Source organism: Lepisosteus platostomus, chromosome 9, assembly GCF_059453375.1.
Source record: "Lepisosteus platostomus isolate fLepPlt1 chromosome 9, fLepPlt1.hap1, whole genome shotgun sequence".
NCBI lineage: Eukaryota > Metazoa > Chordata > Actinopteri > Semionotiformes > Lepisosteidae > Lepisosteus > Lepisosteus platostomus.
The window spans coordinates 25,051,012-25,077,455 of NC_142619.1; the positions used below are offsets into that span (position 1 = coordinate 25,051,012).

Below are 26,444 nucleotides of genomic sequence, written 5' to 3' on the forward strand. Positions count from 1 at the left end.
AGCATTTAATTTACTCTTAGCAGTTGAAGAAACAATCAAAGTGAAAAAAGATACAAGCTGCTAATTTCTTGTGAAGTTGTGAAATGTCATTGGGTTTCTGATAAAAAAGCATACTATGCATAAGAATGTGTTATAAGAACTGAGTGCATACTATCTAAATTAGAATCTTCAATTCTCCAATAGTAGATGTTTTACAGAAAATGTCTATAGTTATAATATTTTAGCTTTTTGTTTTGATCTACTGTAATCCTTTGTGCCTTTTAGAAATTAGGCAGTCATTTGTATTGTGGCTGCAATTCACTTACAAACAAGGTGTGTCTAAGGCACTGTTTTGTTGCAGCATGAAACAAACAAAAAGGCTTTTCTTTATGTCTGTATCATTGCGTAAATTGACCATATTCTGCTGCTGTGCAGCCAAGTATATTTTTTTCTTATTTCTGCTTTTCTATAATCCGTATAGAACTACTGAAGATGAATGTAGAAACAACTTACAAGGCAAAATGTACATTTAGTTCTCCTAAGATCAAAAGCTGACTGAATTTTGTAATTGCTTTTACAATTCAAATTACTTGTAATGTATGTAACATCAAAGGCCACAAACTATAACAGCTTTAGTGGGAAGTGAGGAAAGGCTGAACAAATTCAGGATATAAATAATAATTAGGGGACCGGAGTGATACTGCAGAATTTCTTGTCTTTAGACTTCATTTTTAGAAAGTGTATACTGTATTTATCAAGCTGTATTTGAATGAGCTTGATGGTGTCAGCTGAATTTCATGGTGGAAAGTAGTTGCCATTATTTTAACTGCCTCTGGCTAAACTCTGGCTAAACATTGCAGCTGGTATTAATCTACTGACAGAGATGAGTCTTCAAAACAATTAGGCAGGTTTGGTTTTGTTGTAGCCCTGTGCGTCACGACTTCAAGGTCTACATGTAAAAAAGGAATAAATGGAATATGAAATATATCCTTGTGGCTGGAACACTTTGAGTGGGTAACTATAAATGCACCGGGCATTGTAGCTCATTGATCAACTAAACCATTTAAAGGCACAGGAATGATATCAAGTGAAAATATACTGCAAATTATTCGAGGCTGAAGTTTGGTAACCTGTTGTTGAACCAGGCAAGACACTGAAATACTGTACCTGATTTTTTACACCTCTCAAAAATAGAGTACAGTTAATGGCAAAGTTATCTGTAGCAAAGAGCAACACGCAATGGGAAGACAACAGGTGGGTATAAATGAGCACCAAAACATACACAGAATAAATACTTCTAGCTCAAGATTCCTAATGTTCTCTCCAATAAATAAATAAAAGCTATGGCTGACTGTCGTTTGGAATCATGCATATCAGGACAGCTCTATCCACAGTATTCATACATTTAATTTTAATGGCAATGTAAAGATTGAAAGCTTGTTTGCTGTATTAATGAACAGTGGTTTGCATTAACCTAATTGTTGGCAATTATTGTTAGACTAAAAAATAATTCATCTTGACAGGAGAACCTGACTGTTAAAACATTGAACAGCACTTTAAATTTGCAGTCTCTCCATTTCAGCCTTGTATTTCAGCTGATATAAACACTTTTATCTCTACAGGAAAGCTTTCACGCTGCATTCCACAGACTGAAGAGGCCCTGTTTGGAACTAACAGTGAACTCTCCGTTGTTACCATATTAGGAATCAAACAGTGCAGAACTGTTTGTACTTTCAGAAGAGACAATCAGCTGGGAATGTCTGGAGCTTCCAGCCAATTTAACTGAAGGCAAGAATATTACATTAAAGAGATTCTGCAAAAATTCAACCAGTTTTAATAATGCACAGTTTTGCCTGGCTTTTCCCTTAATAGCTAATTAGTATAAATGTTTTAGATCAATATGTTAGAATTAAGATTAAGACTCCTTGAGGCACAGAGCTGTAAAAGGACACTCTAGGTAATTAATTTCTTAACAGATTGGCAAAAACATATTGGGACAAGTGAAGTGTAACACTGGAAGTCATTGGCTGTCTTTTTGTTTCTTTTCTTATTTACGTGGATAATCCTGCCACTGCAGAATCATTTTTGACACTGTACATGTCTTGAAATTCTACACTGGAGGTATGGGTCAATGCTTAAGACTTGGTCTAGAGTGCTCCCAGTGTTACCTTTTGGGAAGAATCGATTACTAAACTGGTTTGCTTTTTGTCAGTCCTAAGAGTTATGGAATTACTATATTTAAATCTTAGATAATGTATGCATGACCTCTGCTTTCCTGATTGTTATTGAAATAAATTCCTATCACTTTCCTTGCCATGAAAAGACAATACAAAAGGTCTTTGGTTCTTAATGCAGGATCACACTGCCCCCTGCTGACAGGCATTTAGATTGTGCACTATATTTTGCTTATTTGTTAACATGGGTTGATTTGTACAGTATGTCAGTCTCACGTTTGCCCCATTGGTAAGGGTACATGTATACTGGGTGGTATGTTGGTCTGTTGTTACGACTTATTCTGCTAAATATTTCACCCCATGACAAAAAGACCCAGGTGTTCTGTTTCATTTAATACATTAGACTTATTAAATAAGACCTGGGGTGCCAACTGTGTGTGGGGTTTGTATGTTTTCCCTGGGTTTGAGTGGGTTTCTTTCAGGTGCTCTGGTTTCCTCCCACAGTCCAAAGACACACTTGTAGGAAAACTGTCCCTGGTGTTCGTGTTGTCTCTCATGAAGTGGACTGGCATCTCGTCCAGGTTGTACCCTGCCTTGTGCCTATTGCTTGCTGCAATAGGCTATGCCTCCCCTTTCCCTGCAACCCTGAATTGGATAAAGCTGTAAAATGGAAAATGAATGAATGGGTGGATGGAAGGAGTTTTTAAATGAAACTACAAAATACGATACCAAGCATTTAAATCAGATCACGCAGTAAAATTACTACATTACAATTACCATGCAGTAGATAAAAGTTTAAATTTGGAAGTAGTGCAGGTGTTCTGTGAACCATAAAATGAGGAATGCCCAGTTTTCGAATAAGGCTTACTTGCTACAGTATTTTTCAAAGTTTGTTTCTTTTCTTTAGGGTTTTACCACAATCCCATTAACAGTCTAGCACGATTCAATGACAGGAGCCTGACAGGGGAAATTTATCAGGGCTGAAGTTGCTGCTTCCACTTCAGATTTTCTGCTGGAAGAATGATCTGTGACAGAACTTCCAACTCCCACACAAATGCTTCAGGCCACAGTGTAACTCTCTCCTCACACAGCAGCACAGTTATAAACCACTTAAACGCCTGTGACAGGGCTTATTCGAAAGGAGGGGAAAATGTCCCACATATTCCATAGGTTCTATAGACTTATTCTAATGTTCCTGATACCATCAGCTGAATACTGCAGATAAAGAAGAGTTCATTAAGCACATAATTGCAGCAGAATTCAAACAAAAGCCTGTTAGCGTCTTCAGCACTAAAATAGCAGCGGAAATAATTTATTTTTGGTCGTCCCACCAGCATTTTGACAGTGAGATGTACTGCATTTATATATTTTTTCAATTCCCAGGGGCAGGCATCATAACAAAAGGATTAGGGGAACGTTATCAGAGAAAGCAACTTCTAAGGCTGAGCTTGAGGCCCCTCAGCTAGGAGTGTGTGAGCAGTGAGAACCATAGCAGTTCTCACCCACACAGGAGTCCAGCTTCTTCCTTGAATACCTCCTGTTGAAGAACAAAACATTGCCAGTCACCCTAATTCAGATGGGCAGAAACCCAAGAAATCTCATAAGCCCGAGCTTCGCTTGTGTTCGCAAACGGAATGGAAAAAGAAATGAACAATGATTTTCCACTGCCAATCCCCCTAATTCAGTTCAAGTTCACATACTGCAGCTGCATATGTTTAAATCTACATTCGATAAAACCTTTCAGCTAATAAGACCTGCCAACTATTTTGGAGGGTGAAGGTATTACATGTGCACGTTTACCTTAATATATGGTTTTTGCACGTCAGGAATTCATTAATAATTATTTGGCTTGAATGATAATAATTTATTTTTAATCACAATTAGAAATGTATTAACCCATGATCACAGAGCGTCCTAGAGCACAGTGAGGCCAGCTAAAAACGAGGTAATATACTCTCAAATGTCTTATTAAAATATCAATAATAAAGTATTGCTACTACTATAAAAGAGCTTATATACTATGTATCAAAACACAACATACTGTACCATGAAAGACAAACTGTACCATGCAATAAGAGCAGATAGCTGGGATCAGCAGCCTTGGAAGTAATACCTGATTTTATTTATATAATTTTTTCTCCACTGTAAGGCATTTATTTTTTGGATGAGAAGGCTCAGGACTGTGGAGAGAAATACCCAGATAAACAGCCGTGTTTGCACCTGCACTCTCACAGTGGGTTCATTTTAGTACATTAGATAAAAGATAAACTACAATTTGTTACTCATTCGTAACGAGAAAAGGATATGGGGAAATGATAAATGGTGTTAGAGATGAAATGCCGCAGGTGTTTTCACAAAACTGGTTAAACGAACCTGCATTTCGCTAATGTGCATGGAGTAAAGCTAATGCATCAGCCATCTTGTATAATGCACTTAGATAATGGTAATTTGAATCTGGTTGCTTCCCAATTCTGACACAACCTTTTATGGAGCTGCCTGTTCGTACATATTCAATACACTCAATGAGCTGTTCTGCAACTTATTGCTTGCTCCTTATGATATATATATAATATATTTCTAGAGACTGTTTCTATTTTATCTAGTTTTTCTTCTGCTTTTTATTTTCACTGTCTGAAATTCAACTGATCCAGCTGCATAAAAATTTCAGTAATAACCCGTCCACATCACAAAACATAACAGCTAGTTGCTTCATATTCTTGGTAGTTAACAGAAAGTGCTCTCTGATCACTTGGCACATTTAAATGAGGAACCCCCCATCGTCTTCAGAAATATAGGAAAAGAACACTTTAACAATGTCAAAGGTTTAGTTATTTCTGGAATTCACAGAATTATCAGGTATGCAGTAACTCATCACTGTAAATAGAACAAACACATTTTGTAAATACTTAGGAGGGCACAGTATGTTATATTTACAGTAAAAATTTCAGTTGGCAGAGGAGCAGGTCCGATGTTTTGCAAATGTACTTAAAATTTTAAATTCCCAAAAGACAGAAGGCACCACGGTGCTATAGAAAATTAAGACGTGTTGTAGGGAAGATAGGACAAACCTTTAGAACTCATATTGTACGTGAATTTGAATATCTTAATTTTGCTTCTGAGGCAATTTAAAACTAATTACATGCCGACCTAGTTGTGAAGATCAAAGCCAAATTAGTCACACAGACAATAAAAAAATCTAAAAACAAAAAAATACCCTCCATATGTGGGTGAAGAGAGGAATAATGAAGAATAACAGCTAGCTGGGCTTCAAAACATTTTATTTTTCATTTAGGACTATATGTATGAAAAGCAAAACACTCAAAAAACTTGGAAAAAACATCATATTCTTCAGGGTATAGCTGTCATATAATACGATAAAACCTACTGCATTTCTTTAGACAAAATCGTGACTTTCACTATATGTAGGACTTTGGTTAGAGACTATATATATATTTTTTTTAAACAATCATAAAGATGTCATGGATAGTGAACAAAGAACCATTATAAATTCTAAACAAACTTTGAAGGTAAAATAAAGGATCCTGCTTCTATAAAACAGCTAGATGTGGAAGCATAAATATACAAGTTACACAACAAAACAGATCAAATTTAGTTGTATAAGCTTTTAAACAGGACCAGTTTATAAAGAAGTCTATTTCCATGTTTTTTTAAGGTTCCTTAGAGTCCTTCTAACAGCACCACCAGTGACACGATCTATTAACCTTTTCTGGTGTTGTTACTTGAAACAACCTCTTCCTTGCAATGGAAAAATGTTAACTTACAGTTAGACTGTTCAAATATAATTTAATACAATCTGAAAATTCCATCTCCTTTGCATCTGTATCATTCATTATATGACCCCTTGTTTACTTCTTTTTGAATCGTTTACTTCACAGCAATTATTAAATGCTATGTCCTGTAGTACAGCACATCAGCAGGGTCAGTTTATGGTCTGTTACATAAATTACATGTCCTGTTTTTGTGGATGTCACTTTTATCAAATGCCTCACAAAAAAACTTAAAATGAATCTGTATTGTAGCACACATGAGGTCCCATAATTGGGTTTATGGTTGGGTGACTCACAGAGCAGTGACAAATGTCAATGCACTCAAAGCCACAGGGTATCAACCTCCACAAACTCCAGTGGCAGTGCTGTCATGCTGCTTCCCATGCATGCATTTTTGATAGGTGTGACCCCTGATAAGGACTTCCTTTGTAATGTGGTTGTGATGTATTTAAAACACTATTTTACCTTATCACTCACTGGCAAATGAGAGCAAAAGGAAACCTCAATCAAGAAGCACTTGGGATTTCTGGGCTAGGGTCAGTAGAAAAAGATCAATTGAAGAGAAAACTATTTTGACTGCGTACAGCAGTATGTCCCTGCACAGACCACACACCTCAACTTAAGTAGTGACAGTGGGATTATCATGTCACAATTAACTTAAAGTTGCTCTAACTTGCTTTTTAAATTAAGTTTAAAACTACAACATGAAATAAAACCCAAGATGAAGATAAAAGTAGATACAATTAAACTATGATTAAAATTAAACAATGATTGAATTCTCTTAAAGGTGCCAGAACCTTTGTCTACATATCTTTGTGGTTATTCAAACTCAAATTTCCAAATAGACTAAAAAATAAAGTGAAATACAATACAACTGGTTGAATTCTGAGAACTTTTCAAATCATAATTTCACATATTTCAAGGGAAAACAAGGACAACAGAAATAAATCTGAAAGTGAACAATATTTTGAAGAAATGAATTTTCGGCACAACAGAGTTGGAAAAACATTTTTTAAACTAAATACAATAAACAAGTTTTAAAAATTAATTTGCTGCTGTACGGTTGTTTTAAAGCATATTTTTAAGTTTTAAAACTCGTATGAAATGAACTAGCTCTTGTTTAGAGATGATCTTTGAACAAAATAGATTTGAAACAGATCTGAACAATCATTTAGATTGCCAAAGATGATTATGGAAATAAAAATGGTTTGTTTTCAGAAATTACACACACAGCAGAGAACATGTAAGCATCCCACAAGGATTGTGCAGAAAGTGCAAGGACAGCAAAATGCAGAGCGTAAAGTTTCTGTGGAATTCCTAAAGGTTGATTTACTACATGAAACAAATAAGCCGCAGACAGTTGTTGTGAAAAACATGACTTCACTTTAATGGAAAATAATGAAAAAAGGGGAGTGGACAGCATGTGGGTGAATAAATAATAAGTTCCCTTGAGGGCACCATTCCTGAATGATAAGGAACAGGTAATGGGTTTATTCCATGCTGAAAAGAAAGGAAACACAATGTTGTGTTTCCTTTCTTTTAAGCATGGAATAAACCCGTTACCCGTTTCTTTGCAGCCTACGCATGCTGACGCAGCTACCTACTTGAACTATTCCTGAATGATGCCAGCTTGTTCACCCCAAACTCAGTGTTTGTTTGGAAGCACCAGAATTATTTTTTCATCTGCTCTGTAGAGACGTGGTGTGTGCAAGGAAAGCAGAGCAGGCAGGAAACTGCACAACAGATGAGAGAGCTACCAGGAGAAACTGGGTGAATGACTATATTAGCATTCATTCAACAGTTCTAAATACGATAATCAGAATATACCCACTTATTATGTACACAGAATAAGCAATTTACAAAGAAATGGGTAAGAAATAGAAAAGGTTGTATACATGATGAATCACATAGATACCATTTATTGTGAAAATATACTACTTTGTTTTTAATCTAGAAACATAGATTATAAATTTGCCAAAGTATTGGTAATGTCTTACAAAGCTCTAGTTTGATCACACACTACTTCCTCCTCATCTGTGGTTTTGCATATACATGGTGTCAGTCCAAACCTGGTATACTTCAAGCTTCAAGGACATTCTCAGAAGCCTGAAGCTTTTCAGCCGATCTCTGGGACCCAGTTCAACATTTATGCCTGTGAGTTCTCACTTGTCCGTCACATGACAAGATCGCAAGACCCACCACACCTCTCTCAAACTTCACCACATCTTCCTGAAGATTACTGTGCTCACTTACAGTAAAGGGACATGCTTAATTTTAACATTTATAATATTTCTTTTTAAAACAGAACACTGTACAGTATTATAATTATTTATAGTGTGTCATGCTGTTGTGATACATGGCATATTTGTGTTGATTACCTTGGTCTATTAGGTATACCCATGGTATACTGTATATGTGGCATAGGAGAGCTTTTTCCAAGTACAGTATAGGCATTTTTTATTATTTATGGACAGTTCAGTAACGTATCCCCTACAATAAGGAGGACAGGAGGACATGCTACAGTTCTGATACCTTCTGAAAGAAATGTTTTCTTACATACCCAGATAGAAGATACCAATATGTCATGACAATAACTGTATACTGTATATCAAATTGTACTTTTTTGATTTGTGGTATTTTAAGAAATAAAAAATAAATAATACCAGCAAAATTGTAACTACAAGCCTCCAGTATACGTGATATTTGATATTTGAAGATTATGGTTTGTTATGCCTTATTCAGTAGAAATTATGTAAGAACTTCACACACAGTTAAGTAGCTGAATTTACTGTGACTGAATAATATGTAAGACAGTGGGTGCCCCCTGCAGCTAGCTCACACCTCAAACATAGCATCAGCTGTGACAGATCTATCCATCTAGACAGTCTCCGGGGTGCATCAATATCTGCACAAATACACAGTCAGAAAACACAAATCCTGACGCAACCAAGTCGCAATGGATCAAACCCTATATGTGGTACAGTACATGGCAATGCATTCTGACAAGCACCAGACGTGCCAAAATCAGCTACATGGCAACATTCATCAACAAACACCTTCCATTTGGGTAATCTAATTAGAAGCAATCAGCATTTACAAGCTTAGATCATTTGCTGACCATTAGGAGCAAAATAATTTGTTGATTGTGAATATATTGTGTGAATACCTTTCCATGATTTTTTATGTAAACTAGTCATGGATGTCACAATAGAGAGACATGTTTAAGTGAAAATAGCTTAAACTTTGGGTAACAATATTTATTTTAGAGCTTCAAGAAAAGATTAAGTACAACCTTCCAATATACAACACAGGGGCCCAGAGAAGGAGCAACTATATTACTTTATATGGATCAATATCCATAGATGAATATTGCAATGAAATAACTGCCATTTTCATTTTGTCTCCTCAGACAACATTAATCACTAGGACGGGCCACTTACCTACACAGCTCAAAGGCATTCAGATAACGGCATCAAGCATTTTGCTGCAAACCGAGACAGTAACAACCCACAATCTTCAATTACCTTTTCAAATTGTTTTTCTGCTTTTCAGCAAGATCAGTCATTGGAGCTAAATGCCTAGAAGCTCAACTGCAAACACAAAGTATATGATGCTTTTATTTAAATCTGCAGACTGGTGCTATTTTACAGACTCTTGTACTAAACAATTCTTTACAGGTTATAAGAAAAAATATCTAAATGTGGAATTCTTTCTGTTTCTGTCCATCGTGAGTGATGGAGGACAGTTGGAGCTCTTTAATAATAGATCCCTGCACTCTTTGATGATTACTTCAGAAAGGTCCATCAGTCAGCAATAAAACAGCTCATTAGCTTGTGTAGTACAACACAAGAGAATGACAGAACATTTACTGTCCCAAAGACAAAACCTAAGGTGCATTACATGCACCACATTTTCATTTCCAAAAGTGTTTTAAAGGCTTAATGGATATTCTAAAAAATAATTGAAAAATATTATGAACATAAGAGCTACCTCTGTTGATTTAAGACCCTGTTCTTTGTTTACCTTCTGAACTTTGCTTTAGAATGATTTACACGTATCTGAAAATTTAAAACTCTCCCTGGGAAATTCAGCAAACAGGGTTTGTTGCCCTAGCTGGATGACATCATGTCACCCTGTCTCAGTCTATTGGTCTCTTAAATGTGACTGACCTTTCTGCCAATCAGGCATTCACCTCCTTCAATATCCTGCAACAGGCAGGGGGTTTGAAACTGAGCTCTGCGATGTTCCATTATTTCTGGCTACTGCAGTAAGTCATCTGACAGAGCTTCTGAGAAACATTTTCATATGTGTAAAACTGAAGTACGAGATACGTCTGTGTATGTAAAGATTCTTATGAATGTGCCTACATGACTCTTTTCGGTTTGACACTAGTAAATTTTTTTTTAGTCTTTGTCTGTTTCACTGTTACTTCAGCACATCACGATATTGACCATTTCATTTGTACAGAAAAAAAACATATGTCTCTTATTAATAATCTACACAGCAACCTTAGTTGACTGACCCACAGACATATTTAGTAGACATCAATGCTGCACCGTAAAAAAACACGAAATGAACAACAGCTTTGTGCCATAGATCATATTGTCACCAGCTGTGCATTTTTGCAAAATACTAAATAACATTTACAATACATTTTCTACTGTGCAAGAATGCTGGGGAAATTAAACGTTAACAATAATGTGCCACATGGAAAGGCTTTCTTTGCAGATAAAGCATACTAACAAATGCCAACAAAAAATAATGTATTTCAATTTTTTTTCATTCAACTGCTTTTGAAATTAACCTTTTCTCCCTTCTTTTCAAAATCATGGACAATATGATTGTCATTTATAATTTCTGTTCATTACTAACTTTATTGTTTATGTTCCACTCTGTGCTCAAGGGAACCCTTTTGGAAAAGCAGATTGAATATTGTTGGGAATCTTGTAATCAAAAGGATTTCTAAGAACTGCAATGGCTGTCTCAAATTCCCTGCACAGCTCTTCTGAGGCTGCATTTTAGGCTTGTTCTTTACAAACAAAAGCATTAGACACTGGGTTTTGGTTTGAGAAACTTGTTTTGTTTGTACCAATTTATAAGTCATAATAGGTTTACATAATATTGACACAAAAACACAATAACGTTTTCAAGCACATACGTAGTTTAAGCAGATATTTAAGAAAACACCTCACTCAACCATATTAAAGGATCTATACTCTTGTGAACATGATTAAATTGATACAATACATATACTCCCTAACTGACTAAGCTATTCTGATACCGGATCTCTCTCATCCTAGCGTTATTCCCGCATCAGCAGGGTCCGCTTGTCAGCACGCCCGTCTCCATTTGGTGGTTTGAACCAAATCTTTGAGCTGACGTTGCCATTAAATGCGACCGAGAATACTCCAACCAGTGAGTCGCTCCGCCTGCCGTCGGGGAGGGGGGGAGGGGGGAGGAGAACAAAGTAGCCAATTCATAGAGGGGGATTATTAGGAGGCATGGGAAAATTTGGGAAGGATGCCAGGGTTACACCCCTATGCTTTTCAAGAGACAACCTGGGATTTTTAATAACCACAGAGAGTCAGGACCTCAGTTTTACATCTCATCTGAAAGACAGCAGTCATTTTTACAGTATAGTGTCCCCATCACTATAGTGGGGCATTAGGACCCCCATTGACCACAGGGTGAGCACCCCCTGCGTGCCTCACTAACACCTGTTCCAGCAGCAACCTTAGTTTTCCCAGGAGGTCTTCCATCCAGGTACTGACCAGGCTCACACCAGCTTAGCAGGGTGTTGCAGGGTGACATGGCTGCTGGCTCCATTCTGATACCGGATCTACTCCGATTAAATGTAAACTTCCTTCCCAATGCAAGGTAACTTCAAGTATGTTCATGAACGTTTTTGTTTATGAAAGTATATTTTCTTGTAAGAGTCACAGAATGTTTCAATGGAATTTTGAATTTATTTGTGAAACAATAAACAAGTATACATCAAGTATACATAAACTTTATGTTTTACAATTATTTTATTGTAAATAACTTTATGTCTAGACTGCCATTTCCTTTGCTAGGAGAATCACAACAAACACTCTCTACTTATTTCTTCCCTTTATCGCTCTCATTAGGATATAACTAAACTACTGAAACAAAAATTTTGCTGGATGGTGTCCAGTGTAAACATCCTTGACAAATATGCCAGACCCAGCACATTTCCAGTTAGACTCTAAACTGATACTGCTGCTGATTTCAGATGGGATTCCTTGCATCTGTGTTCTCAAGGATTAATGGGTAGATCTACTGTATACTAGCTCAGTAGAAATAAAGACAAAGCAATAGGCTAATTAAATAGATATCAGTATACTGTACATATCTATATTTCCATGATATAAAATAGAAAGCAAAACCAAAACATTTTGGTGGTTGAGCCTTCTTTGGTGTGAAACTCAATGGCAGAAATGTGTTAAATCTATCTTCTTTTCAGCATGGAATTGGTATCTTCTTGTTCATATTGCTACAGCTATACTGTAGGTGGCTAGGAAGTATCTCTAAGAATCTATATAAAGTGTGTAATAGCTGTCACTGTAAGCTTGGCAATATCACCCTGCAACTCACAACTGGTAGTCCACTGAAGCTCAGCAGGTGTGAGCCTGGACAGTACCTGGATGGGAGACCTCCTGGGAAAAACTAAGGCTGCTACTGGAAGAGGTGTTAGTGGGGCCAGTAGGGGGCACTCACTCTGTGGTCTGTGGGGGTCCTAATGCCCCAGCATAGTGATTGGGACACTATATTGTCGGGTATGGAAGAAGAAGAGGACCACCTGAAGAAGGCTCCACAGCCAAAAAAGTTGTTTCCTTTCTTCTCTTTTCAGCATGGAATAAACTTTTAACTTGTTTCAATACTTCAAATACTTGGTAGCAGTCTGGGGTGGTCTAAACATAGGTCTCAGATACACATACAGGTGTTGTATGTAGTGTGTGTATGGTCATTCTTAATAAATATACTGTACTATACAATATGTATAATCCAGTTTGCCTGAATTAATATTCTTTTCACCAAAGCTCTCACGGAGATAAAAAATTAATGTGCCTCTATCAGTACCAACCACTCGGGTATATTCTTGCAAAATCTTTACAAGTTGATTATTTATTTTATTTATTGACTAAGCCACTAGGTCAATTGCTGTTATTCACCATTTTTGTAACCCCCCATTTGTAACAATATACTGTATACTGCATATAAAAAGCACCTCTTTACTGAGAGAAATGTCATCTTATAATGCCATGGCAGACTAGAAAAAAAATATCAGATATATGATGGGATGAGAAAAAGCAGAAATTGGCAAGAAAAGATTGAAGTGCTACTGACATTTTTTGTTTCAGATTCTGAGGGTCCTCTTGCTGTTGGATGATCTGCTGGGAGAATCTGTTTGCGAGGTGGAAGATTGAGTGAAATGCCAAGTGCTGTCTCCTGTTCCAGATGAACATTCTCTCTCTTCTTTAATTTACTTTTGTTTTTGCTGTTCCAGAACTGTTATTTTGCACTCCACCCCCCTCGGTATTGTAGTGCCGTTCTCTAGGTTTAGCTTCATTTCAGTTATTTCACTCAGTTTCCAATAATACATTTATACATATATACAAATATAAAAAGTAGGTTGAATTTTTCTAAGATTTTTCCAGTTTCTACATATAAAAGTCCTACATCAAGTCATATTGAGGGGGATTTTACAGAAAAGCATCATAACCCAATGGGTATAAAAATGATTTAATGACTGTGTCTTACTAATCTGATGATGGCATTTAAATGAGATATTTCAAAACTAATTTGAATCATTAATAAAACATCTCAAATTCTGCAGAATACTTTCAAATGATGGTGTTTTGTATGTGAATAAATCTCATCACGGAGGCTCCCTTGAAACTAAAGTTAATAGAGTGTTTTTTTCCTTACCAAGCAAATCCATCATGAGAACATACATGTTAGAAAGGTTACAAAATGAGAAAAGGCCATTTGGCTCATCTGGTAGCTAGTAGCTTCTTGATACAAAAATCTTATCCAGCTTCTTGAAAGAAGAAAAAGTTATTGGCTTCAACCACACAACTGGATAACTTGTCCCATACTCCCAAACACTTTAGGTAAAGACGTTTCCAATTCTCAGTTTTAAATGTACGTCCATTTAGTTTCAACTTCTGTCCTCTGGCTTGTGTCTTTTTACTGCTTTCCCATCTTGTCTGAAAGAAGTACTGTGAGTGATGTGTCAATATAGACACCCACGTCAATTTCAGAAGTAGCCTCTTCTAGCTCGGCATTTATAGGTTATGTTTTTACTACCTGCATCTAAACTCTTGCACTTATCTACATTAAACATCATTTGACAGATGTTAGGCCATTCTACTGTATTTTACCTACAGATACAGTACAGATACCTGTTGTACTACTCTAATAATATCACCCTCATTTTAACATTTACCCCTTATCTGTACTCTCTTTCATATTTATTAACCAATTCTCAATCCAAATGCACACATTTTACCAAATATCAAGCACTTATTTTAGAACAAATCTTTTATGAGGAGCTTTATTAAAAGCATTCTGAAAATTTCAAAACACCAAATCATATGCTGTGTGTGGGCGCTAGTGTTGTTGCTTGTTCAAAGAACTCAGCAAGTAAGTTTGGTAAGACCTACCTATTCAAAATTCTATGTTGTTTATTCCTTAGGATGTTATGTCCATACAGGTAACTGTGACAAAAGGCTGTGCTAGGCCTTTGTTGCATGGCCTTGTGGCCTATCATATAGTTCTTTTTGTAGAATCTATTGCTATGTTATTTTTATATTATATTTATGGTTGTATTTTGTTATGTGTTACCTGTTGTGGGTCCACAATGGTGTCTCATATCTGTCTGTTCCACCATCTTGTGTCAAGTTACAGAGCCTGTTGACCCACCCCTTAAAATGGAGGTTCAGCTGTCCATCAAGAGGACCAGGGGTGGGGCTTATAGTATATAACCTAGCCTAGGTGGTGTAGTAGTGGTAAGTTAAGTTTTATTCTGGCCTGCTGGTTTTCTCTTTGCAGTTTTTTGTTTGGGCTCCCTTATTAAACCTGCACTTATTTTATTTTTTTATGGTATACAATGTCATTGTCCTCATGCTGGGTAGTAAGTTAGTAAGTCACAGCGACCCTCTAATTTAGTTCTAATAATACTTTCCATAACTTTACATCATTTGAAATCATGTCAGACTTGTTGGTCTATAATTACTTGAGTCAGTTTATTTCTTATCGATCGGCACATTAGTTATTCTGTGGTCTGTGGGTACTACCTCTGTCTTGAGCAACTGTCTGAAGAGTTGAGTCAATGGTTAAACAATAACATCTCTCATTTCCTTGGGTGCAATTGATAAGATGCCATCTGGGCCTACAGATTTATTTATCTCCAGCTCTTCTAGTACTTGAAACATGTCTGCTTCTATGCAAATACTGTTTAATAAATAACTTCCTTCTGCACCCTGAGGCATGCTGTCTGCATCTTCCGTAGTGAACACCTGAGTGAAATACTCTTCTAGTACATCTGTCATTTCCCTTTCATCTTCAAGTTTTCCATTGCTGTCTTGGCTACATTTGACTAAATCCTAAATGCTTTCTTTTGCTGGGGAAGTAATGAAATAAGTTTTTATTGTTGTTGTTGTTGTTGTTGTTGTTGTTGTTGTTGTTGTTTTCCTATTTTTCTCTTAGATTTTCTAACATCCTTTTTGACCTGTGTTTACAGTTCAACCTTTTCATTAACTGGGAGCACACTGGAAATATAGCATAATTACATTTAGTAATTGTGTTTCATAGGTAAGAGTACCACTTACTGATACATAACCTCTAACATTTATACTTAAGTGAGCAGTTGTAGTGTTACAGATTTCCCTACAGACAATTGTTATCCATCAAAGTATACAATAAAGTATAACAATGTTAAATGGCAATATTGTGTCTTCCGTGTGTTGCGGTATTTAGCTCTTTAATTTACAGGTAAAACCAGTACCCTGAATATGTGATTGTTAAGGATCCTGTGAAACCTCATAAGAGCAGAGGTGTTATCCTTGGTGTCCTTGCTAAATCCCATTCTGGGAGAGCACTATCTGACTTCTCTAATGTTCCTCCTTAATTCAAATGTTGAAGCAGTTTCTCACTTCTCTACTTGGTCTGCTGTGTAGTGGAACTCATAATGCCTGCATTCCAAGGATACGGTGAGACCTCTAATGTGTAAAGTGTTTTTGTATCTTTTGACAGCAAAAAAGCATTACTGAAATGCAAAGATTTAAACAAAACGAAAGGGACAAGTGGATCCGAGTTTATTTATGTGTTTTAAAGTGCAGACTCATGAAAATTAACACGTCTAATCGATATGGAAATCTGAACAGCAAGGTTCCAATCTACTATCATCACAGCTCTGATGGACAAACACTGTACACCTGGTGGCCTTAGCTTTGTTGTACTGTTAGACAGTTACAGGACAGACGTGGTGCATGACAGGTAATAAATTGGGGTGTGGTGAACAATTAAAAAATGATAATAGCTAGAGCAGAATAAGACAAGCAATCAGCTGAGGTGAAGGTTAACTTTGGTGGAAATAAGTGCAAGGAAAGGGTGTTTGTGTGTTGCAGACAGTGTTAAGTGTTTTTGAAGACCCACATGCTTTTGCCAGTTTTTCTGGTATTATTCACAAACTACAAACCTGCCTCTTTAGCAACAACAAGAAAGGAGATACCACAAAAAATGGGAACCGAATAGCAAAAAAATATATATGTAAATTTAGCAAAGCCCAGACTTTCTGAGAAAATATTGATAAGGATTATGAATACGGATACAATACTGTAACATACAAAATCAATACAAAATCAATCTTGTATTTATATTTAATGGTGAACTAATTCAATTTCATACTGAATTCAGAACTGAGCACAAATTATAACAACAATTATCATTCTTTGCAAATTGACTCTCAACCAGTTTCTTCCATATGTTGTCCAGTTCCATAGTTTTTAGAAATTTAACAAGGTACAGTTTCCTGCACTCTGCAGGATTCTTCACCCAATCCCTTGCTACTTTTTACATTTTTTGTCATGCAAGTCTTTCCGTTTCATTGCTTAGTCATGACATAACACTGTAAGATTGTACTTAAGAAGAGTTTTATATGTATGTGAGTGTGTGTCAGAGATTGCACCTCTATCCCCTGCAGACATTCATTCATATTACAGACGCACCGCACTACTTCAAGCAATTTTACACAATTGTGCAAGTCCTGCCCAGGAAAATACCAAGAAAAGAAGGTTGACTGAGCTCAACTCATAATTGAGGAGAGTCGATTCATTGCTTATGACACCAGCTGCTACGGTGCCTGCTGTACTGTAGCTAAAGCCAGTTATAGTGCATCGCTCCTCACTTTTAAAAACATCTTAATAGACTGCTGTTGATTTACAAGCAAATAATATATTGACAGACATTTAGAAACCCTTTCATTTAGCCCTGGAAACTGAGTCTGATATTTATTTGCAATAAACAGGGTATATAAACAGGGTTGTGATTTCAGTGCCACATTTGAAAAAAAAAAACCCACAGGCACCTGTCGTCAAGAGTACTGTATAACTTTTATCACTACAATCCTTTTATTTTTAAAGGGACAGCATGCATTTATTTTTGTTAGTTTCATACTTAAAATTCCATCTAAGGCATTTTATTCCATGTAACATTTTAAACAGATATGCTTTTTGCAACTGATACAATTAGTAAGGAAGGCTTAGTTTGGGAGAATGGTTGATATCCATCATTTTCTTTTTCTGTACTCTGATGGATTGGAAGCAGGACGTGACTGGGAAAAAAAGATGCGTTCCACCAGCCACAGCCCGTGACACTTGAAGACACAGAGGTCAGTACTTAGTAACAGCATCAGCTGGAAACAAATTCAAAATGCTTACACTTTTGTAACCATGTCTCACATACTGTATTTTCTCACAGTGTAGAATACAGCGCAAAAGCATTTAAGAAAAAAAAAGATTAAATTTCATTTCAATAGAAAATAGTTTTTCCAGAGGTGCAATTTATTTTGTCACCCAGCTGCGCCTCCTAAACGGGGACTAATTGGCACATCCTTCAGTAACTCTGGCTCACATGGGTGAAAATGGCAGAAAGGGACAGTGCAGCTCTCTCAGAAACAAACTCTCTCAGGGGACTAGACTGTTAAGGTTTACTGTGACCTTGAATAAATCATTTTCAACAACTTGTCACGCAAAGCTTTAATGGGAACAAACCCAGCCAGAGCACAGTAAACACAGCCGTTCTTATGCTATCACCTACGCTTTCACACACAACAGCAGATGCAGTACTGTTGTGTTTGGAACCTGCTGCAAATCCCTCTATGATTTGGGCTTAAAACAACTGCATTTTGAGAATTGCAGCTTGCAGAGCACAGTATTCACAATATCGACAATTTAACATCATGTGCCCTCAAATAATTCTGCAAGAACCTTTAATGTAGATTGAAAGCCTTGCAATTAAGATATGAACATGGAGGATTTCTGAAAACGTGGACATTTAAAGAATACAAAGCAATTGTGGCCGAACAATTAAAACGAAACAAAAAAGAAAGCTCCCTTACATGTAATTAAGGGAGACTTGTTCAAGGAAAAATGAGTTACAAGAAAGAGCTCAATGCTTTTGATTCAAAGAGGAATTAGTTACAAGAGCCCAATGCCTTACAATAATTTCATCACATACAGAGGGATTTTTTTCTCCCTCTACTTTAATGCAAATTCCATGCAGCTTTAGGTCATCTGGGGTGAAATTGAGCAATGGCGTTTATTTAAAATTTCATCTGCAGACCATTAGAAAAAATGTAAAAAAAGCAATCAGAATGTATAATGAAGGTTTTCCGTGTGAGATTCCAGTTTCATCAAGAGTCTTTGCCAACTACTATTTTCTTTACAAAATGAGCTCCTGTGATTTGGGAGACTGAATGCTCAAGCCCATACTTATCTCAGGCTGCCAGCTGAGACTGGATTACAGTGTGTCTGTATTGCCATCTCGGAGTGTGATAGTTTAGATTGCTTCTCTCTAAGTTGCCCTATCATTCCTCACCTGATAAGCCTCCCACGTCCATCTTCTTCAGGTTCTTTGCCTCCAGAATGACAACAGTCAGTTTACCAGCAGTAGGCACATAGCGAAGGGAGAAGCAGATGTCACCCAGTTTTTCTTGCTGTGAAAACAAACGGGAAATAAAAGTTTATCGTCCCAATCGACAGGAAAAAAGCAAGGAAATATGCGATTCAAGCAGCGGTGGTGTGACCCAAATATGTCTTCGGGACATAAATATATATTCATATTGAAGCTACTTTGGTAATGCAACATGATCATATTCTTTTTTTCTTGGAAAGATGAACAATACTTGTTGATTTTCAAGCATTTTCACTCCTTGCAAAAATGAGCTTCAGGGTTTCCACCTCCAAATACCATTCAGGTAACATCGCAAAACTTTTTTAGTGACAAAAACAAACAAAACAGTTTCACACCAACATTGTCTTGTGTTAAACTTTCAAAATTGCACTTTTACAGCTACTGTACATTTGTGAACATCTGGACCAAGTTTTAATGGAGGATGACAAGGTCTAAAATGCAGAGACATTTTAACCTCAGTCTCTCTTTGAGTATGCACATACAGTATTGTACAAGTGCAAAGTTTTATATTTTTACACTTGTTTTGAAATATTTTCTATACTTCCCCCCCAGTGCCTAACTCTTGTTTTAAAGAGCCATAATCCATGAGTTTTTTTTGTCACAGTTAAATTTACTGTATCATCATATAATGTATAAAATGGAGTACTTAAACATAAATACAATGTATATACTGTACATATAAAAATGCAGAATTAAAATCTCCATGGAATGTCATATCACAATTATACAATCTAGTATCTTCTTCAGAAGCAATTATGAAACATGAACTGAAGTGCACAAGTGGAAAATTTGGGGAAGTGAATTTAAAATGGATTTCTGAATGAGATCCTCTAATCAATTAGCTACTGAAAAAAAAAACAAGCAAGATAAACAGCTAAATGGCTCAGTATCATTAGTAATTGTTCTTATGTTCCTCTATTTAGAGGTTGAAGCTTACTCCCAGTGAGTTACAACACTCTGCCCATACTGGGATGTACTGCCTACCATGTTGTTTCTCTTAGTGAAGGTTATGGAAGTGCATTTAAAACTGAAGACAGTAGGCACTTCCTTACACAAAGAATTTTGGGTGTCTGGAACAGGTTTTGTATAATATGTATACAGTAAGTATAATATGGTGGATCAATAAATGAAAACCAAAAATCAAACATAAACATAAAACTACAGTTTCATGCTTTATGTTTTCTAGCCACACGTTTGAGGATGGTCTGTAAAAAAGGGATTTAGATGAGGTTGGGGGCTAGGTTTGTGTTACTCTTTGCGTAGTTCACAAAGCTCTAAATGGAGGAACTAATACATTGTCTTTTCAAATGTGAGAAGTGTGGTTCTGTGTGGTCTGTGTTTAAAAACATTCTTAAAGTTGAGTATGGTTGTCAAGCATTTTTATCAGTTCTCATCATGTGAATCCCATTAATCCTAGTATATAATCCATTAATGCATTTATCCAATACTGCCCTAAAACACTTTCCTCACATTAAACCTGCAACAAATCTTTCCAGAAACACCTCTCTGATGGAATAGTGAGCTCAAGTGCTACAAAAAAAAGAAACGGTTGGCTTTGAAGTCACGTAAAAGGATATGAAGCACATATTCTGTAGAATAAGATGACCGAAAAGAGTAGATGGTCTTGAAAAAAAATAATGAAAAACCCTTTTTAAGATTTTTTGGCTTCTCCTTTATGTAAATGTATCCTGATAAGTTTCAAAAACCTTTTGCAGGGAGAGCAGTGTATTGATCTTAGCTGAACAAATTGGTTTCACAGAGGCTCAGAGTGATGTGAATTCTGCCACCAGAGAGGAACTTCCAGCCAGGCTGCTGTCCCCCGTGAGCAATTTCCCTCTGCAGTTGTGGAGCACGGTGATCTTCCATGCAAAGACAACTGAGATCCTGAAACCCGTTACACTCTCATCCTGTGTTAAAGTCAGCACTCAGACAGCTGGATCTCTATCCAAATGTATGAAGCAGCAAAGCATGCAGTGATGAGTCAATATGTGAAGGTGTTCCGCCAAGCTACACCTTCCACGCAGCACTGCCTCTTAGGACATATTCACATTTCCCGTAGAATGAAGAATTCACCCTCATGTGGGTAAGATTTCCCAACAGTACAGGAAATCAGGCATCATCAGACATAAACTAGTATCTCCATAGTTTAAGATAAACCCATTATGATCTGTCCATATGAAGTAGCTTAGAGCACCAGAATTATATTGGACTGAAGCACTTCTCTACCACAATGCACACTTGAAACATGGGTCCCTAGATTTGTTTGCCTATGGGAAGCAGTTGTGGCAATGTGACAGGGTTTGTCAGGGGTTGAACACAGTGAAAGGTTCCTCGTAGACTGTATTTTTAGGGCCACCCTGACAGCAAGCTAAAGTTAGTAATATTACAAATGTCATTCTTATTTTAATCTATTGTATTCTTTACACAAGCCTCTTGCAAAAAGTAACTCATTAGATCTGATAATGTTTTTTAAACCCCAAAACCTGCCATCCCAGATTTTATTATATTTTATTTTATTATATTCTGTCTTAAGCCCTTAAGCCTGAAACAAGGTCTGCCATCTTGTAATCCTACTCCTAGATCAATTCTTCTTCATGTTTCGGATTACTGCAAACCTTCTCTTACAGTCCTGTGACTTGAAATTTAAAATAGAAAGAACTTTCTGTAGCAATAACAAAACAAGTAACAAATAATAACTCATTAAACGATTAAACAATGGAAGCAAAACTGGGCAGCCAGTAATCACCTCTGCACCCATGTTCATCCCAATTGAAAAGAGAGTGTTTCAGCAGGTGTCTGGGAATGTACTGTAACATTGTCTTCTGTAATTGGCATACCAACATAAAAAATAATAATAATAAAGACTTTTGGGCTGAAATGAAAGATACATATATTGTTTCCTTCTCCTTTAGATGTATATTGAATGCAGTACAGTATATACAGTATGCAACATATAGAGCAACTAAAGGAAGCAATCATCTTACAGTACAATTTGCAGAAACTGTAGCTTTGCAAAAACTTTAATTGGTTACCCGAGGTTTCTAAGACCATGGAGATGTTAACACTGACTAGTATCATTGATATCATCATAGCTTACTGGCCTTCAAAAACGAACATCTGGATAATGCAAATTATTAAAAGGAAACATATCTACAGAAAAAATAAAACTGAAGGTAATTTAATGAATATTAAATCTGGAGTTTTGGCATAGTTATATGTTTGCTTAATTATATATTTTTCACGATCAAATTCCTACTCTGTAATTATTTTTTTAATGAAACAAAAGATAATTCTGCTGCAAAGATTAAAGAAAAGATTAAATGACAGATTTCAGTAATTTTCATTAGATATGCACAATAAAATACTTTTTAAAATACTGTTTCTTTTTAACTGCTCAAGTAAGAGTATTAACTCAAATCATCAGTTTTTAGAGGTATTAATAAAATGTCACATATTTTACTTCCTAATTCAAACCAGTGCAATTTATGTAATTCCAGCCTTCTGGTGAAACACGTTACTCTTCAACAGATTAACACTTCTAGCATAATAAATACCATCACATGTTGCAATTAAAAAAGCAGCACGTTTCATAGATTTTATTTCATTTTAACTCATTGTGCAATTAAAAATGTTAGCAATACAATGCACTTGAAAAAGGTACACAAAATTTAAGAAAATACATTTTATGTAACATATTGTCTATTGCTTTACAAAGATATTATTGACATCGCATACACTCTAATTAGGTTTTAAAATCAAGAGAAAAACAATGACATCATAAATACCTAAAGAAATGAGGAAGTAGTTCTAAATAATTCAGAACTGCAACTGATGTTTGGTGCTATGTACATCCAAATATTTTAAAAGGTATTGCATTTCCAATCTCGAAAATGTGGGCAAACTAAAGGACCAAAAAATAGAGACAAAGTGCAAGTACCATTCTGGGAGTGATGCCAAGATCTAGTATCATCTGGGAATTTTATCTGGGTTCCGTTTCTTCAAATCCTATTTTTGCACTTAAACTCAATGTTAATTGTTAATAATAATGTGAAATGATCTCTACTAGACGTTACAACTGACAACAACGGAGCCTTTCTGCTGTATGTGCTGTACAGTATATGCTGACAATACATTGTGGGACAGGGCTTGTGACAGGGCAATGTGAACTTATTCTTATCAGAGTATTTGCTGGATGCAATTTGTAGCTGTTGAAGCATATCTAGGATGTGAAGTATGACTGTCAACAGTTTTAAGTCACTAAGAATTGTACACCTCACTGAAAACTGCTTCAAAGCTCAGCTTACTATGTGATAACAATGTAATAAATCCTAATGAGTTGTCATTTAAGCCTAGATTCTCAGAGCCTTGCAGTCTGCATGACTGTTGCTTTTGATGATGAGGAATAACATGCAGTAAATACAGTGCCTTGCAAAAGTATTCCCCTTCTTCCAGTGATGTCTCATTTGGCTGTATTAGAAATGATGTATGCCCATTTTGTAAAGTGAATATTTTCATTCAAAGCACGAATGCTCAAACTGAGCACATTTAGAAGTGAAAGAAGTTAAATGTCATTTAAAAAAATACAATAAATAATTTTAAAAAATAACGCTTTTTTGTTAAAACAACAAAACATTATGCTTTTAATTCAATATATTTATAAGTTAGAAATTGTCCATTTGCATTCAGTCTAACTGCTGCAACAATTTTAGCATCAATTTATAACCAACAATGACATCTGGCTGTCTACAGCTTTTCACACACCATAATCCTCTCTTTTCTCAGAGTGTGCGGACTACATATTTAAATGCTGTGTTAATTTCTATGTATCATTTTTTAATTTTACGTATACATTTAGTCTCTAAAGGGAAGCACTGCATTGTGGAGTCTTGTGTTGCCTCACAGAATTTGGGTCCTAGGTTCGATACTAGTATTGGATGTCTTCTGTTTGGTGTTTGCATGCTCGTCTCAGGGTGCCCTGTTTTCTTTTCATAGTCTAAAAACATGATGAATAAGACAACTAGCGTGACTAAGTGTTACCCTTATGCGAGTATGTGGATTTCTTAAATGTTGTCTAAAGTTGCATGAACAAAGAGCTCTTAAAATAAAGCTGCTCCTCAGTTCTCACAATACTTATATTGACTCTATAGTGCATAAACAGAAGTGTGTTGCCAAGTTACCACCATTAGTACATACAGTAGGCCTTTACAAGGGTCAAGCTCAATGTGCACTGCTTAGATAAAAGACAGCCCCTTTCTTTAAACTGCAGTCTGAACTGGACATCAGGGGATTATCCCTGGTAAACCAATTCAAAATGGTAACTGCCTCAGCAGCATGGATCTTTGTATTTCCACTTTTTCCTTCATGACAGGATTAAATTAGATAAATGGGAGGATTCCTCTTGAAAATTGCATCCTGTGATTGAAAAACGCTTAGTATTGTAGATCTACATGGTCCTGTATGCAAAAATTAAGATGTTTGTAATAATGCTATGGGTTTTAAAAAAAAAAACTTTTTTTTTCCTCGCTGTGCAGCAGGGGGCTCAAACCCTGGATCTGGATTTTCTGACACTTCTGGGACTCTACCCTCTATGATGCTATGAGCTACGATATTTCTCTTGCAGCAGAAGTGTTCTGTGATTACCTTTCAATGCTGCTTTAATGCTTATCATCCACACCTGTTTCTCATTATTCGTGAAGACTTCTTTCCTTAGTCACTGCTTAGTTTTGAAGCTTGCTTCAGCCTAAGCACTTGCTATACTGTGATAGGTCCCTTTGGTTTTAACTCTCGCTTGCTCCAGTCTTTGGTTATGGTGTTTTTTTCTCCTGGAATTGACCCTAGCTTTGACTGCAATTCTGCTTAGTGGTGTTGTTAGTTTTTCTTGGACCCTGAATCACACCTACAGTATCTCCTCTGCTGGCCAATCCTGCCACAGGATCCCACTCAACCATCACAGCCGCTCTCTACGAATCAACTTATTAATTTCTCGCAATTCTCGTTGGGGAGCTGAGAATTTAATACAAATTTCAGGAAGCATCTACCATCCCTACCATCCTTATCACTAATACAAATATAATTTGAAATCCAAAATGAATTGATAAATCTCTAAACTGTCTTAGAGGTAGAAGTCTATTGTGGAAGATAAACTACTTCACCATATAAGATAACTGGCATCTCAGAGAGGGAGTGAAATAAAAAGCACAAACATCCTTCATAGTGGCAAATGACCCAGTTTTATCACAATGCCTGTTTCTGCGCTCACAAAGATAATAGGTGGATTTAGATAGGGTGACTGAATTCACTGCTTCACACAGAACAAGGAAATGTACTGCCTCATCCAACACACAACACCAACATTAAAATATAATGACCAAACTGTAAATGTTAAAGTGAGGAATACTGGAATGGGTAGGTAAGATGATTAATGATCTTCGTGTGGCCAATACAGCAGAGGAAAGTATATAAATTGTGAGAAAAAGCAGTGGGAATGAAAACTGAAGAAGAAATGCCAAATAGGTAATTTAAGGACAGGAAATCTGGTAAAAGTACACTAAGGAGTAGTTAATACTCACAATAATAAATGACCAGGAAGGCAGAATTCCATGAGGGTTATTATATAGTTCTCAACAGCACATTTGAGATATGAACGGATGGACTGGTGGCTAAAATGAAGGATCTGTATTACAAACATGAAGGGTTATGCAGGAAACTGACATCTTAATTTAGGAGCCTTAGTCTAGCAAAAGAGGAAGGAGGTAACACACCAAAGGACTCCATCTTACAGTGAGGCACAGTGCAGACCAATTTAAAGCACTAGATTGAGGAGATGATTGTGACTGTAGAGGCAGAAGGTTCATGTAGTAAAGAACAGTTCATCAGTCACAGCAGGATTCAGACTTTGATGTGAGTCAAAGCATGTTGGTTGAAGGTAAGTAACAAATAATAGCAGGCAGAAAAGGGAATTTAATTTACAATGAAAAGTCAAGGACCATCTATCTAACCCCCTATTTAATATTACGCTTAGGCTTTATTTACTTTCATACTGTACAGTTGACAGTGGTAGTTAAGTCTGGTACTCCAAACTCATTTGTCTGATTGGACTCCAGTTCCTATGATATTATATCGTACTTTGTTCTTAATAGAAATGTACAATACAGTATAGAGATAGTGGACAAAATAAAGTAAAAACTAATATAAAGTTACTACAGTAAATAGCACGTTAGGCCACCACGTGTAGCCAGAACAGCCTGAACACTCCAATGCACAGGGACTACCAGCATCTGAAATT

General features: G+C 36.4%; 1 protein-coding gene across 4 annotated transcripts in view; it reads right to left on the bottom strand.

Annotated features, from left to right (window-relative positions):
* The window catches only part of syt1a (synaptotagmin Ia), a 310,170-nt gene that overhangs the window by 14,002 nt on the left and 269,724 nt on the right, over positions 1-26,444 (bottom strand). For all 4 annotated transcript variants that reach the window (XM_088647276.1, XM_088647277.1, XM_088647275.1 and 1 more), the window contains one exon: positions 19,064-19,181. In XM_088647276.1, the coding sequence (XP_088503402.1) occupies positions 19,064-19,181 (118 nt within the window). The remainder of the gene's footprint in view (positions 1-19,063; positions 19,182-26,444) is intronic.